At 38.1% G+C, this 16,209-nt stretch overlaps 1 protein-coding gene across 1 annotated transcript in view; it reads left to right on the top strand.

The window, feature by feature from the left end:
• atg7 (ATG7 autophagy related 7 homolog (S. cerevisiae)) overlaps positions 1-16,209 on the top strand; it is a 107,489-nt gene that overhangs the window by 16,780 nt on the left and 74,500 nt on the right. The window contains exons 10-13 of the mRNA XM_038307837.1: positions 644-734; positions 7,257-7,403; positions 12,090-12,227; positions 12,998-13,175. Of these exons, the coding sequence (XP_038163765.1) occupies positions 644-734; positions 7,257-7,403; positions 12,090-12,227; positions 12,998-13,175 (554 nt within the window). The remainder of the gene's footprint in view (positions 1-643; positions 735-7,256; positions 7,404-12,089; positions 12,228-12,997; positions 13,176-16,209) is intronic.

Here is a 16,209-nt window from a genome sequence, read left to right as displayed (position 1 = left end):
GTATTTATTTTTCTTTTCAAATAAACATAAGTAGAAGCGTTGCTACAATATAAGTAATGAAATGAAGAATTAAAAAACACTGCATTTATTATTTTTAGATATAGCTTATCAAAAGCAATTTTAAGTATCACGACTTCCATTCCTATTTGCTAATTTTACTCTTCAGCAATCAGCATCAGGTACGTATTTCATGACTATTGTAGTAAACAGTGAAGCAGCAATAAATTGTAATCTGTAGAGACCAATAAATTATTACATTTATTATCAGACAAGGCTATTAATCTTGGCCTTTCACAGAAGGAATCCATTTTAATTTTGAACTAATATTGATTTGATGTCATTCAATTCAAATTTATTTATGTAACGCCAATTCACAAAGCAAAGATATAAGGATATCTTATTGGTTTCTATGTGTGTTATGCCCGTCAGTGTTTTATTTTTCTTTATTAGGTTGAATTAAAAGGTAGGCTTAAAAATTAGATGCTTTCATTTTACTTTAATGTCTTACTAGAGAGCTGGAGAGTATACAAGATAATTCAAGTACTTTATATTTGTTCCTCAAGGATTAAATATATAAAAACAGTGTAAAATAAATTTTTGTAACTACACTAAATTGATATGCTTGTGCTTGATGTCATTTCAGTGTGTCTTAAAAGTGTTGGATGGGAGAAGAACCCAAAGGGGGCAATGGGACCACGAATGGTAAACCTGAGTGAATGCATGGACCCTAAAAGGTAAAACTTCTAATATTCACATCATTGACAAAGGAGAAAGATTTCCTTATGTGTATCTGTGCTTATATGTAATTTACTTATCATTTTAGTGCAAAAACATCTAAGTAACAGTTTTTATATTCTATTTTTTATTCTATTCTATTCTATTTTGTATTCTGTTCTGAAAAAAAAAAACACACAGATAAAACCCCTATGGTAAACTTAATTAATAATCCAGGTGATTTCTTCAAATCTAACTCAAGGTGTCATTTTTATTTATCTTAATTTTTTCCTGACAAGCTACTTTAGCACTATTATTACATGCTGCAGATTGTAAGACGTTGTCATACACGAGCTTTTAGCACCTTTCTGAGCAATCATTGCCCATTTATCATGGGATAAAGCTCCAGTTCCTCAATTGTTTAAGATTGTGTGCCATAGTTAATTCAATTTCAATTCAATTCAATTCAGTTTATTTATATAGCGCCAAATTCACAACACATGTCATCTCAAGGCACTTTACAGTTCAACCAGATCATACAGTCAAATTGATACAAAGTTTTCTATCTAAGGAAAACCAGTTGATTGCATTGACTCATTGACTCAAATACAATCCCCCACACTAAGCATGCTTGTAGCGACAGTGGAGAGGAAAAACTCCCTTTTAACAGGAAGAAACCTCCAGCAGAACCAGGCTCAGTGTGAGCGGCCATCTGCCGAGGCCGAATGGGGTTCAAGGAGACAGAAGCAGAGATACAAAAAGCAGCTGTAAAAGGCGGCCCCGTCCAGGAAACACACAGCCAGGCAGACGAGCTCCAAGGCAGCTCCCATGCCAGAGGACGAAGAGAGCACATCCACTCAGTCACGGTCAGAGAAACAGGACCACACTGGAAAACAGGCCGATCTCCAACATCTATTAACAAGGGTGTTGATAGAAGCAGCACAGCTGATGTTTTTTTCCAGGATGACATCACAGCCAAACAGGAACAGACGAGGCAAAGCTACTCTGAGGAAAAGCAGAGAGAGCAGAAGGTTAGAGATTGAACTAACAGATTCTGCAGAATAGGAGAACAGAGAGAGAATGAAGCAGAATGATGAAATGGGGGTCCCTATGTCCTCCAAAAGTCTAAGCCTATAGCAGCATAACTATAGAGATAGCTCAGGATAACCTGAGCCACCCTAACTATAAGCTTTATCAAAAATGAAAGTTTTAAGCCTAGCCTTAAAAGTAGACAGGGTGTCTGCCTCACGGACTAAAACTGGTAGTTGGTTCCACAGGAGAGGAGCCTGATAACTAAAAGATCTGCCTCCCATTCTACTTTTAGAAATTCTAGGAACCACTAGTAAACCTGCAGATTGAGAGCGAAGTGCTCTGTTAGGAACATAAGGAACAATCAGATCTCTGATATAAGATGGAGCTTGGCCATTTAAGGCTTTATATGTGAGAAGGAGGATTTTAAATTCTATTCTTGATTTAACAGGAAGCCAATGAAGAGAAGCCAGGATAGGAGAGATATGATCTCTCTTTTTCATTTTCATTAGAACTCTGGCTGCAGCATTTTGGATCAGCTGAAGGCTTTTAACTACAGTTTGTGGACTTCCTGATAGTAAAGAATTACAATAGTCCAGCCTTGAAGTAACAAATGCATGGACTAGTTTCTCAGCATCGACCCTGGACAGGATATTTCTAATTTTTGCAATGTTCCTCAGATGAAAGAAGGAAATTCTAGAAACCTCTTTGATATGGGATTTAAATGACAGGTCCTGATCAAAAATAACACCAAGATTTTTTACTTTATTATCTGAAATCAGTTTAATCCCATCCAAATGAAGTGACTGGCTAATCAGTTTCTTTTTCAGAGACTCTGGTCCAAAGACTATAACTTCTGTTTTGTCTGCATTCAGAAGCAGAAAATTAAGAGTCATCCAGGTTTTTATGTCTTCAAGACATGCCTGTAATCTATGTAATGGGTTAGCTTCATCTGGATTTATAGACAGATATAGCTGGGTATCATCAGCATAACAGTGGAAATTAATCCCATGCTGTCTAATAATTCTACCAATTGGGAGCATGTATAAAGTAAAGAGAATTGGTCCTAGCACTGATCCCTGTGGTACTCCACAGGTAACCTTTGAGCGTGTTGAAGATCTATCATTAACATGAACAAACTGAATTCGATCAGATAGATAAGATTTAAACCAGTCTAGTGCTGTTCCTTTAATTCCAACAAAATATTCAAGTCTTTCTAAAAGAATATTATGGTCAACTGTATCAAATGCAGCACTAAGATCCAACAGGACGAGCACAGATACAAGTCCATTATCTGAGGCCATGAGAATATCATTAGTGACTTTCACCAGAGCTGTTTCAGTGCTATGATGAGCTCTAAAGCCAGACTGAAACTCTTCAAAAAGTTCATTATGGTGGAAGTGATCGCAAACTTGTTTGGCAACTACTTTCTCAAGAATTTTGGATAAGAAAGGAAGATTGGATATAGGTCTATAATTGACCAAGTCATCTGGGTCAAGAGAAGGTTTCTTATAAAGCAAGGGTTTAAAATTTACAGAAAATTTTTAAAAGCTTTAGGTACATATCCCTGAAAACGGGGGGATAGATTAATCACATCTAAAAGGAGGGGGGAAATAAAAAGGGAAACCCCCCTAAAAAAACCGGGTTGGGGGAACGGATAAAAACATACAAGTTGAAGCTTAGATGAAGACAAAAATTTTGCTAATTCAAGATTTTCACGGATCAAACAGCCCAAAAACCCCGGTTTCAGATTCATACTACCTCGGGTTCAATCGGGGTTAGAGGAGTGCTTTGACTTATTTTTAAAAGATCAATTTTATTTATAAAGAATCCCAAAAAAATCATTGCCTGTTTAAAGCAGGGGGAAAAGGGGACGGTTCAACAAGCTAGGGGCTCGGGGTGGGGTTTGGCAACTTATTAAAAAGAAATCTGGGAAATTACCCCCTTTATTCTCCTCTTTTTAATAAGGGGGAAGTAGGGCTGCTCTTGCTTTACAAAGGGTCCTCTTAAACAGCATAAACCATTTTCCCCAGACTAGGAAGGACTCCGCAGGCCTGTGGAGCGATTTTTTCTCTCCATTTCCTAGCTTTTTTGCTTCAAAGTACCGGGCCCCTGCTTTAAAACCCAAAGAGCAAGCTTTCTATTTTTTAAAGGGTTTTTCCCTTTTTCAAAGGAGCTGCGTTGAAAAAGGGCAATACCAGAGAAAGTAGCAACCCCCTAAACCCAAAATCATCAACCTTAAAGGGGGAATAAGCTAAGCTTTTGCACTCGGGCAGCACTGCCATGACACAGACAGGGGAGAAAGGGAAGCAGATTTTTTAAAAAATTTAAACTCCCAACAATCTGTAAAAAAACCTACAAAATTTTAACCTTTTTTTTGGGGGGGGAGAACCTTTTTAAAAAAATCCTAAGGTTATTAGAAAGGGCCCGAAAAGGAAACGGGGTTGTGGGGAAAAATACTTTTTATTTCTTCACTTTCAAATGCCGTATTTCACACAAGATCCAAATATGAAGATGGGGAATGCGTGGGCCCTATTCCCCATTTTGAACAAAGCCAATAGGGGGGTCTAAGATAGCTTTAAAAAGGCACTCTTAAGCTTCCCCTTTAAAATGTTACAAGGATTTTAAAAATTTCCCCCACTATGATAAACCCTTCAGTTTTTTAATACCAAATCAGAAAGGAACTCTGAAAACTCATCAAAAAATTTTCAGAGTAAAGGACCTGTGGACGATACAAATTTTAAAAAAAAGAAGGGGTTTTTCCCTTCCCTTTAAAATTTTGGGATCGGGGAAATTTAAGGGTTAAATTTCAAAAGAGTTGTGGGAATTAATTTTTTTGGGAAAATTTCAGTAAGTCAGACTCGAAATTGTTGCTACTCCTCCTCCCGCCCAGAACTTCTGGGGAGTGAAAATTTAAATACTTAAGGAGTTCCCTCTTTTTATGCCCCCACATAATCCTTTTGCTGCAGCCCAGGTTTCTTTTGGGCAAAAACAAGTCAAGGGTGATTATAAAAAATTTCAAGTCTTTAAAACTAGTAGCCCTTTTAGAGGAAAGCGATCTTATTTTTAAAAAACCCCCCGCATTTAATTTTTTTAAAATTTTTTCCCCCAAATTTGGGAAAGTTATTTTGTTTTTAAAATTAGATTATCATTTTTTACTCCTTTGGGAATCTTTGCAAATTTTTAAAGTTTTTTGGTCGGGGGCAAGACACTTTTCTGGATGGAGAAAAGAGTGGGTAACAGTAGAGAAGCTGCAGAGATTTTTGGGGTTAAACTACAACTCTGCTTCCGGCCCGCACCCTGGGTGGTCGGGGTTTTTGGAGGACTAAAAAAAATTGGGGCCCCGTTTCCTAAAAAAAAGGCGCACCATCCAAAGGGATGGATCCCCGTCCTCCGAATCAGACCGGGTTTTCCCCAAAAAGGGAAATTGGGGCCAAATTTTATTAATTTTGCCCCCGTTTTTTTCGGGGCAACCACCTAGAAAACCCAAAGCATTAAAAGACGACATGCGGCAAAACATGCCCTCACGGGCCCAGATCAGGGGGGACCAAAAAAATTACGGAGTCCGCCCATTTTTTTGGAAAACTTACACACCGAACAAAAAAAAATTTTTAGTGCCCACTCCGTTTCGGGGGTAAACCGGGTGTCTTTTACCCCCCACGGAATAAAAATCTTACGTTTTTAACCCTTAACTTTAGCCATTGGTTTTCAGGTAGGTTTTGGGAGTCGCCCTTTCTGGCCCCCGGCAAACATTTGACAAATGGCCCCGGGTGTCTCTAATCCCAAATTTTTTCTGACTATGGAGCTCCCAATCACCAGAGTGGGCTTCCCCCAGTGGGTGGGGCACTGAGGGGGGGAAAAACCGGTTAGAAAACGTGAAGGGGTTGGGTGGGACCAGGGGGCAGAGACCCACGACTACGTTTTCCCTCGGTACATTTTACCCAATCCCCTTTGGGCCTGCTCAGGCATTTTTTGGAGGACAGCTACGTGGGGGCCTACTTTAAACAGCCGAATCCTGGATTCTAACTCTGACACCCCCGCCCCAAAGCTACAAAAATACTACACTTATTACACACCCCTTTTCCCAAAAAAGGGGAAAAATCAGGGGAAAAACTAACATCTGACACAGAGAGCAGGAGAGAGGAGAGGAAAAAGGGAAGAGTTGGAAAAGATCAAGGGAGGGAGAGAGAGAACCCCATAGCAATGCAAGCAAAGCGCTAGCCTAGGCTACAAAACCTTTTTGCTATCAAAATAAAACCGTGTGAAACTGCAAGTGTTTCAGTAAAAAAGTGCAGCAAAAAGGTGCTATGTTTTAAAGTAGTCAGTTAATTTACTTAGATACAGAGATATCACAGAGAAAATAATTTAAACTTCAGATGGAGATCCTCTGAACAGCTGCACACTCAGTTGCACACTCAGTTAATCCAAACAGGAAGTGAACAGGTCCAAACAGGAAGTGAACAGCCCAAACAGGAAGTGAACCATTTTTAAATCTTAAATAGCCTATGGGATTGTATTCAGTTCTCCGTCATGACATCTCTAAATTGTTATGGAACTCTCCTGAAACCCTGCCCTGATGCACCCCTAAAAATAGGCTTTTTGGGGTTAAATTTTCCTGTTGAAAGGCAGATGGTTTTTTTTTTCAGGGATATCAAAAAAATTTCCATTTATTAAAGGGATTCCACGTGGGATTGCATGCTTTCCCTTCTTGAATTGTAACTTCTGGGAAATTTTTTTGATCAAAGGGGGCCCAAAACAATTTAAATTTTTATTCATGGCTTTTTGAGAATAGAATAAACCCAAAAATTTAGCTTTAAATTTTCCCAAATTTTTAAAATTTTAACCAATTTTTTTGCCTTTGTACCCTTAGGAAAATTTAGTACCGCCTTAATATAATAGCTGAAAACCCCCTTGGGCTGTATAACTTTTTTTTCCAATTTTTTTCTTCATCAGAAACAATTTTTTCAGCCAAAAAGGACTTTTCCTTTTAAAGGCCCCCTTCCATTGATAAATTTAAAGTTAATTGTACATTAAATGTATAAACCTTGTCCCAGTTCTATTTTTAAAAAACATTAATTTCCTTTTTTAGTGTTGTCCCTCTGTTTTTTTAAAAAAATTTATATATTTTTTTAAACATTTAAAGTAATTCTCCCCAGTGGGCAAATCTTTTGGGATGCATTATACCCTTTTTTCAGCCACCTCTAGGGAAATTTTTGCCCCAATGGGACCTGAATCAAAAAAAAATGTTGCAAACATTTGCTCTTGGGAATTACTTTGTTTAAAGGATTTTTTAAAGACCCCTTGTGACTTTAGTAGAGGCTGCAGGTCAAATAAGTGTAGATTTTGGATAATTTTTTGATATTTTAACTGTTCCTCTGTGATTTCTTTATAGGAAACATTTGAATGATTTTTAATTCTGGAAATGAACATAATTTACAGATGGAGACTAAATAATTCTAGTTGCAGCTGAAAATGAAAGGTAGTTGTTTCCTTATTATTATTTTTTCCTGCAGACTTGCAGAGTCATCAGTGGACCTGAATCTTAAACTGATGAGGTGGAGGCTGGTTCCGTCTTTGGATTTGGACAAAGTTGTCAGCACAAAGTGTCTTCTTCTTGGTGCTGGTACACTGGGCTGCCTGTACCCAGGAACCCCCCAAAGGTAAAGGTTTTTCAGGGAAAGGGTTTAAACTTTTGGGGTTGTGTCATTTTCATCTTCAACTTTCTTTTTTCACTACTTTATTCTATTCATTGAGCAAACATAAAAAAATAAAAAAAATCCCCTGCTTCACATTGTATAATTGCAAATTTAGAAACAATTTATTAAGGTAGAGCTTTTTAATCCTATACCTATTTATTAGCTGAGACATCCTGTGTGTCTGAATATAGAAAACCTGGATGCAATGTTGATTATGTTTTTCAATAGACTCTCTATTAACCAACTGTGGTATAAAACAATTGCAAAGATGAACTAGACTAGTATAGCTGTTTTACTTACACTATATTGCCAAAAGTATTTGCCTCCCCGCCTTACTCACATTGAGCTTAAAATACATCCCCCTTCCCAATTTCCCTTTGGGTTCAATATGAAAGTCGGTCCACCCTTTGCGCTAGAACAGCTTCAACCCTTTTGGGAAGGCTGTCCACAAGGTTTAAGGGGTGTGTTTTTTGGGAAATTTTTTGACCATTCTTCCCGAACGCATTTTGTGAAAGGTTTTCAAAACTGATGTTTGGGCGAGAAGGCCTGGGGTCTCAACCCCCGCTCTAATTCATCCCAAAGGTGTTCTATCGGGTTTTAGGGCAGGACTCTTTTGCAGGCCAGTCAAATTCCCTCCAACCCAGGGCTCTGTCATCCCCTTCTTTATGGACCTTTTCTTTGGCACTGGTGCACAGTATGTTGGAAGAGGAAGGGGCCAGCTCCAAAAATGTTTTCCCCCAAAGTTTGGGGGCAAGGAAAAGTCCCCAAAAAGTCTTGGGATGCTGAAAACATTCAGAGTTTCCCTTTTACTGGAACTAAAAGGGGGCCCAAACCCAAACTCCTGAAAAACAACCCCACCATAACCCCCCTCCCCCAAACTTTACACTTGGCACAATGCAGTCAACAATACCCGTTCTCCTGGCAACCGCCAAACCCCCGGGCCCCCCCATCAGATTGCCCCGATGGAGAAGCGCGAATTCGTCACCCCCAGAGAACGCGTCTCCACTGCTCTAAGGGGCCCGTTGGGGGCGTTTCTTTTACACCACCGCATCCCCACGCTTTGCCCTTTCAACTTGGTAAAGGGTTTTTTTGGATGCAGCGCTCGACCATGGAAACCCATTCCAGAAGCCTCTGCCACTGTTTTCTTGGCTAATCTGAAGGCCACCTGAAGTTTTGGGGGTCCCGTAGTGGGTTGGGCTCTGCAGAAGGGTTGGGGACCCTTCGCACTATGCGGGGTCAGCATCCCCTGACCCCGCTCCGTCAGTTTTAAATGGGGCCCACCACTTCGTTGGGTGAGTTGCTGTCCCTTTTTCAAACACTTTTCCCTTTCTTATAATACAGCTAATTGACTGTGGGGAAAATTTTTGGAGCGAGGGAAATTTTTACGACTGGATTTGTTTTCACAGGTGGCATCCCCAAACCCCAGTTCCAAAGCTGGAATTCACTGACTCCTGAAGCGAACCCCTTCTTTTTACAAATGTTTGTAAAAAAAGTCTGCATCCCCAGTGCTTTAATTTATACACCGTGGCCATGAATTTATTGGGAACACCCCGAAATTCCAATAATTTGGATGGGTGAGCAAATACTTTTGGCAATATAGTGTATATGTGCACCCATCTCAGGTTTTTATAACGCTTTGATCTGCATGTCTCAATGTTAGCCAATTCCTTGTTAAGATTTTCTGTAAAAAAGATATGAAGATATATATTTCTAGCTTTCTTGCTGTAAGTAGTCATTAATTATTTGTAGTGTTCAGTTGTACTTTGTCCAACTTCCTGCCTCTCTTGTGGAGATGGGTAACAAAAGCAGGGGCGTAGGAATATGTTTACAATTGGGGGGGACACATGTCGGAAATCGGGGATTCCCTAAAAATTTTAACAGAAACATATTTTTAATTACCTACTTAAAAAAAACTATTTAATCTTTTCTTTATTTTCCCTTTTTAAATTGTTTTTTTCAAAAATAATGCATTTAAAAAAATTTAAAATAATGCATTTGTTCATAAGATGTGAGAAAATCACCAAAAAAAATGACTTGGGGTCTTTTATTAAGCAAAGGGAGATGTCTTTCAAGGCTTTAGCCCCTTTGGGATATTTAGTGTTTTCCCCATACGCACCCAGAAAATCAAAACAATTCGTAGGCCACACAATTTCAAAGTTTGATATGTTTTTTTTTTCAAAAATTGCAATAATGGTCCCAAAAAAGAAAATTTTTAAAGGGTTTACTGACAGAGGGAGCTGACGGTGTGTTGAAGAATTATGGACAGGGCGCTTTGAAGCATCTGGTTCAAAAACGCATTCTAAACCTTTGGTTGAAATCCATCCATCCTTCCATTTTCTGTACACCCTGTCCCTTAGTGGGGTCGGGAGGTGCTGGTGCGGGGTCCACCCTAGACAGGTGGCCAGTCTGTCCAGACCTTTGGTAGAAATGGCGCCTTTAATTCCAATTTGCAGTACAGAACAGAGAAAACTACAGAGTTGTCAATGTTGTGTTAATCTGTTTATAGTGTAAAAAGAGGAGCCAGCAGTTTATTTGAGGAAATAAAGATGCAGAAGTTAATTAGTTGGTTAATTAGTGGTTGTGCAGCAGTCCACTGCACGACCAATGCGGCCGCCGCTGCTAAGAATTAGAATTAATTCTCCCTGTGGCTTTAACTAACGATCAGGAGCGCGGCAGGTATAACATCTGTCCATTTCGGCGAAAAATTCGCAAAAAATAAAAAATCCTCGTAAAACGCACACCCAGACCGGGCTAATTTCAACACAAGTTCTGTTAGGTGACTTTTACTCACACTGACGTTTCAATTTTAAAAAAATCTGAGTAAGTCCTACTGCTGTTTCAGCCTTTTAGTTGGTGGTGGCATTGTACTGAAATGAGATATAAAAAAAAATATATAAAAAAAACATTTTGGCTAGCGTGGCAAACGTCTAGAGAAAGTTAGCAGTTAAATATTGGATGAGTGATCAGCCCAAGACTACGGAAGAGGATTAGGGCCACTGAAAAAAAAAAAAGTTAAGTGATTTTTACATTTTATTTCAGTTTAATACGGGAAAAAACTCAGAATTCTGACTTTTATTTTCAGAATTAAGACTTTTTTTTCTCAGAATTCTGACTTTAATCTCAGAATTCTGACTTTTTTTCTCAGAATTTTGGATCTTAATGTAGCTGGGCACCATGAAGGCAGAGATGTGGAGCACTCAGCTTCACTGACAAAGATGTGAGTTGTTTGAGAGAGCCAGTGACACATTGGTGGAAAATGACAGAATTAGGCAACTTTTTACGTGCCCGAGGGGTCCCCTCATTAATGGAGGAGCAGAAGGTCATTAAAACAAGAGAGCTAGTCTCTAAAAGAGACATGGCTATGGCTTGATGCTAACATAATGTTTACCTTTTATGAGCAGGACAGGAAGCAGAGAAGTGTAGCATTACCTCCAACTAGTTATACTCATAATTATGAAGTTATTCAACAAATTCCTCAAGTAAAAAAGTGCAACTTTTATTTTTTATTTATTTATTTTTTTTTACCAGATTTGTTGATTAATTTCAGAATTATGTATTCCTTCCAAATTTCCAAATCTGAAGAATTTTTTAAACCAATATCTACATTATTTAACATTTAGTTTGTTTTAGCAGTACTTCCTGTTATATTTCTTTATACGTATATTTTACATTTTCTTGCAGATTTGAAATTGTGTGCTTGTGTAAATACAAGTAGTCAATCTTTACTCTAAACATATATTCTGGTTATTTTTTAGTTAGACCTTCTTGTTTTTATATATCTGTATAGTACCCCCCCCCCCCCCCCCCCCCCCCCCAACCACCAAAAAAAAAAACTGTAAATTGATTAGAAATATTAATCATCTGTCAGATATCTGAGAAAAAAGTCAGAATTCTGAGATTAAAGTCAGAAATCTGAGAAAAAATTCAGAAGAAAAAAGTCAGAATTCTGAGAAAAGTCAGAATTCTGACTTTTCCCCCCATGTTAAACTAAAAAAAAAAATGTAAAAATCAGTTAACTTTTTTCAGTGGCCCTAATCCTCTTCCTACAAGTCTAAGATGCCTAAACCAAAAAGATTCAGTTTCTATTTATGAAAGTGAACTGACAACAAGACGTTATAAATAAGCAATATTCATAGCAGCATTCCCGACAGACCATTTTACCTCATTAACAAGTTTCTGACTTTCTGTATCGCTGTTTCCCTCCCGTCTGAGTGCTCAAACACTCAACAGTTCACAGAGGGGAGGGGGAGTACAGTGACGTAACGCTATGTTGCGCCTTCAAAATAAAAGCACGATAGTTAAAAAATTGTCAAAATCTAATATTTTGCGGTACAATTTTTGGGGGGGACATATCCACCTGGCTTTTATATTGGGGGGGACATGTCCCCCCCGTCCCCCCCGCTTCCTACGCCGCTGAACAAAAGTATTAGAAATTATCCGATGTGACTGCTGGTGCAATAAGACTCAGGGTTTTATTGTTTTAGTGCACAGCAGGGGCAGACAAGGCGCCAGCCATTTCAACACTGGACAGTACCACACTAAGGGTTAAATCAGGTTCAGCACTGGACAGTACCATGTTAAATCGGGTTCAGCACTGGACAGGGCCTGTCCAGTGCTGAACCTGATTTAACCTGGGGTGGTATTGTCCAGTGCTGAAATGGCTGGCGCCTTGTCTTCCCCTGCTGTGCAGTCCCCACAGGCCCTGTCCAGTGCTGAACCTGAGGAGCCTCGTATGGGCGCTGTTGAAGGAATTGGGTTCCTGTCTGAAGTGCTGGTTAATGGCAAAGGGTTAAATTCTGAATTATTGGAAAGAACTTGATGGACGGGTTTCACAGGATGAGTGATGTGCAGGCCCCCAGAAGCCCTCAGCCAAAACAATTAACTTGTCTGCCCCTGCTGTGCAGTCACCACAGGCCCTGTCCAGTGATGAACCTGATTTAACCTGGGGTGGTAATAATAAGATGATTAATAATTGATAGTCTAGATGGCCTCTCCCCCTTTTTACCTAACTTTTGCAATTATATAAAAAAAAAAAAAAAAAAAAATGGTTGCATTGTTGAGAATCTAATTGGCAAACATTGTGGTTGGAGCAGCAAGAATATAAAAAGATAACCTCCCAAGCTAAACTTTTAGGTATTCAAAGACTGCCAACATTCACAAACCCATCTTATTCCGTGAACAGAGAGAGTTTTTCTCTTATTACCTAGCCTTCCTGTTACCTGCCAAAAGTCTTGGCCTGTCTTGCTGTCTTACAGCCTTCGAGTAAAACGTAGACTTCTGTCAACGTGTGATACAAATTATTTTAAAAAGAATCTCTCTCTTACTTGCTCTATTAACAATTAGCTGATGGTGTCAGTAGTTAACTTGTATGCAAATAAAGAATTCGTGTAGCTTTAGCACTACTTGGTTTATTGCATTGAGTGATTAGAATGTAAAAGAAAAGTGTGTAGAATCTACAGTACCTGTGATTTAGAAATAAAAAAAAACATGTCCCACCTTCTCCGAAGTCCAAAAGGAAGTACAGCTATGAATAAGATCAACTGAATGAAACTTGTATTTTTGCTGTCTGTGTTCCAGGGCTGGGGAGTGAGACACATCACTTTTGTTGACAATGCAAACATCTCGTACTCCAATCCAGTTCGACAACCGCTTTATGAGTTTGAGGACTGCCTCGGAGGAGGAAAATCAAAAGCTATGGCAGCTGTTGACCGCCTCAACAAAATTTTCCCGGGTGTGGTGAGTTAAATAAGAACCAACAATATGTGTCTTTAAACCTACTATAGAATGTCACCCTTTGAAAAAAATTAACCACAGGGAATTTTTTATTTTTCAAAATTTTAGTAACTTTGTGGTTCTTTTTTAGCCTCTTAGTACAAGAACTGTGATGCATAGATCAAACTATTGAATAGTAAAATAATTCAAAGTTTTCTCTCTTTGAATGGTCATATCTTAAATGGCAAAAAAGAGGAGAAAATACAAAGTCATTTTATCAGCATATTATTGGAGCTGGTTTCATTACTTTACTAATTAATGGCTGGGTCCACTGAGAGAGATGTTTTGGTCAGATTAGCAACTGAAAAAGCAGCCAATTACTGGAAGCAGGGTTGTGATTTGATGTGATAGAGCTCACTCATTATTGAGCCTTTTGGAATTGCGAAGATGTATGCATATTCATCATTTTTAATTATCTGTGTACACCTGTGTGCATTCTGTAAGTGTTTGGGATAGAAAACTGTGTCCGTAATTAGGCAGGTAATGCCCCATTGTCAGTTATCATGTAATCTCTCTTTTTTTACTACAAAAAATGTTATTCTGCATTATTTTAACAAACCCTACAGACACATGGCTGCTTTAAAATTATGAATTTAAGCCACAGACCTCATATATAAGTGGGTCAGTTACCTTACACAGTATCAGTGTTGTATTTTTGAGTCTTGAAAAACTCTGCATTGTGAATGGAAAGTACGATCTGTTCCAATAAATTTGATGGCATCCTGTTGATGTTTTCTAAAAATTCAGGGATAATTTTCTAAGTAAAAGCATCTTGGACTTTTCATCCCTCCAATTTTCCACTGATTCATCATCTGTCTACAAATTGTCGGAAGCTGCGCTGATATATTCCATACACCTCGTTTGTATTGCAGTCACGACTCTGCAATTGTTTTTGCCGGTAATGAGATACAGTGGTCTGGTCTCTGTAAAATGCACACACAAGCAGGTGTCGCCCCCATCTTGTTTGTTTCCGAGCCCCTGTCTCAGTCTTTTTTCCATTTTTCTTTTTTTCTTTTCTTCTGAAAAGAAAATTGGAAGCCCAATGCTCTGATGCCCTTTAGCAGACACCCCAGCTGAATCCATACAGACTCCTTTTTTTATTAAGGGCCCCTGCTTTCCTTTTCTTTTTTTTCATTCTGTTGTTTTTCTACCTATCCTGGAGCATCAGGTGCTGAAAGCACAGAACTCCAGTAATTGAAGTGAGAGGATCTGGATCAAAAAGGTCTTTCTGTCGGTACAGGCAGCAGATTTCATAATTTGGCTGTGGACAAATAACTTCACCTGACATTTTGAGGGAAGCTGGATGAGTGGTCCCCAGTAAATTTTTAACATCGTGATTTGGTTGATTGAGAAAACCTTTTGTAGTGTTGGGTCATTAAAAAATCTTTTCTATAAGAATTTCCCACAGGCTGCTTTCGTCTTGGCTGCAAGCTGATGATATTTACTGTGGTAATTGGTATGTGATTACTATCCGTACGGTGTGAACTCACCACCCAAATGCTTAGCAACACTTACGTCAAAGTTAAATGTAAATATAAGACTTTAGTTAACAGCTCCCACACTTGAAATATGTTAAGAAAGCACTGGACAATCTCCCGATGCAGTAAAAGCAGCTCTTCTTATTAAAACCTCTCACTTCATCTTTGCCCTTTTCTGCATTTCACTTTAAATTACTCTTGACATTTTCGGTTGTTTCACTGTGGCATATCCAAACGGTAATCCAAGGTTTGGAGTAGACAAGTAGTAGCTTTGCTTCACTCTGTAGGATTTTGTTTGTAATCAACACTGTTGACTTGTACAAGGGAGCTCTACACTCAGTGCTCAAGATTTTCTTTCCTCAATATTTGTAGTTAAATCTTCTAAAGCAGAAAAAAGAGAAAAAAAATATTTGATGACTATTTGTTCCAACATTGTAATTCTATGAAAGAGTTAGAATTTTTTTAACCTTCGTATTTCTTTTTTAAAGGTCAGGTTGGTCTTTGGTTTACCATGTAAAAGCGCATGCCAAGCCACATATGTTTTCTTTTTTTTTGATAGATTTTTTTTTTTTCTTGTAGCATCTTCAAATAATCTTTACTCTTAATCAGATGCGGCTCAACAACCGAAAGATAATCCTCTGATTTATTTGTTTGTTTTTCGAATTCACTTAAGACGATTTACGTCTCATCATCTGAAGATCACACCGAAGTTGAAATCTTGACAGGTGCTTATTACTTTAATATAAAGTACACAAAGGAAAATTTATTTAGTTTGCTGATTGTTATTCAACTTGGAGTCTTGTAGTATAGTTTATCATTGAAGATTATTGAAATTTGGACATGAAGAAGGGTTTTGAAGTTTATAAAAAAAAAAAAAATAGATACATTACCTTACATCACATAGCCCTGGAACATAAATTCCCAGAGATACATTGGCTAAACAGGACACAAATAAATAAATTAATTAATTAAATAAGAGAGGGGAAAGAAATCTTGGAAATCTTGCTACTGATTTCAGCTTCAGAAGGAGGATTTCATATTCTAATTATTCAGTGGATTATAAATTCACAGTGAAGTGGTTATTAATATGCTTTTCTGTTACAATTTAAAAATATAGATATGATAAATTGAATATATGTCGACTTTTTTTTATAAACCATATATTAAAAATGAAAAGTAGTCTGGTTTTCCTGATAGTTGTGGGGGGAAAAAAATCACGTCAAGATTTTTTTCCCCACATTCTCACTAAATTTGCTTGACCTTTTGTACAAATCTACTTTGCCTTTGTTTCATCCAAACTTTTAAAAAAAGCCAAATATTCACAAGACGGACCAAAAACAGAATCAGGCAAAATTACACATAAAGGGTTCATTGTTAGCTGAAAGTACAGCACTAGGTGGTACCATTAAAGCTTTATAAAATCCTCAAATTTCCACTTTAAAAAGAAAATTGATGGTTGATTAAAGAACATTCTCCTTTGTTATGGTTGCCTTTTCTTAGAGTTCTTGCCTCCATGTACA

This window comes from Cyprinodon tularosa, unplaced genomic scaffold (genome assembly GCF_016077235.1).
Source record: "Cyprinodon tularosa strain WSP-4 unplaced genomic scaffold, ASM1607723v1 ctg621, whole genome shotgun sequence".
In the NCBI taxonomy this organism is placed as follows: domain Eukaryota; kingdom Metazoa; phylum Chordata; class Actinopteri; order Cyprinodontiformes; family Cyprinodontidae; genus Cyprinodon; species Cyprinodon tularosa.
Note: the sequence above shows the minus strand (reverse complement) of the source record. Positions and strands in the feature narration are given on the sequence as shown.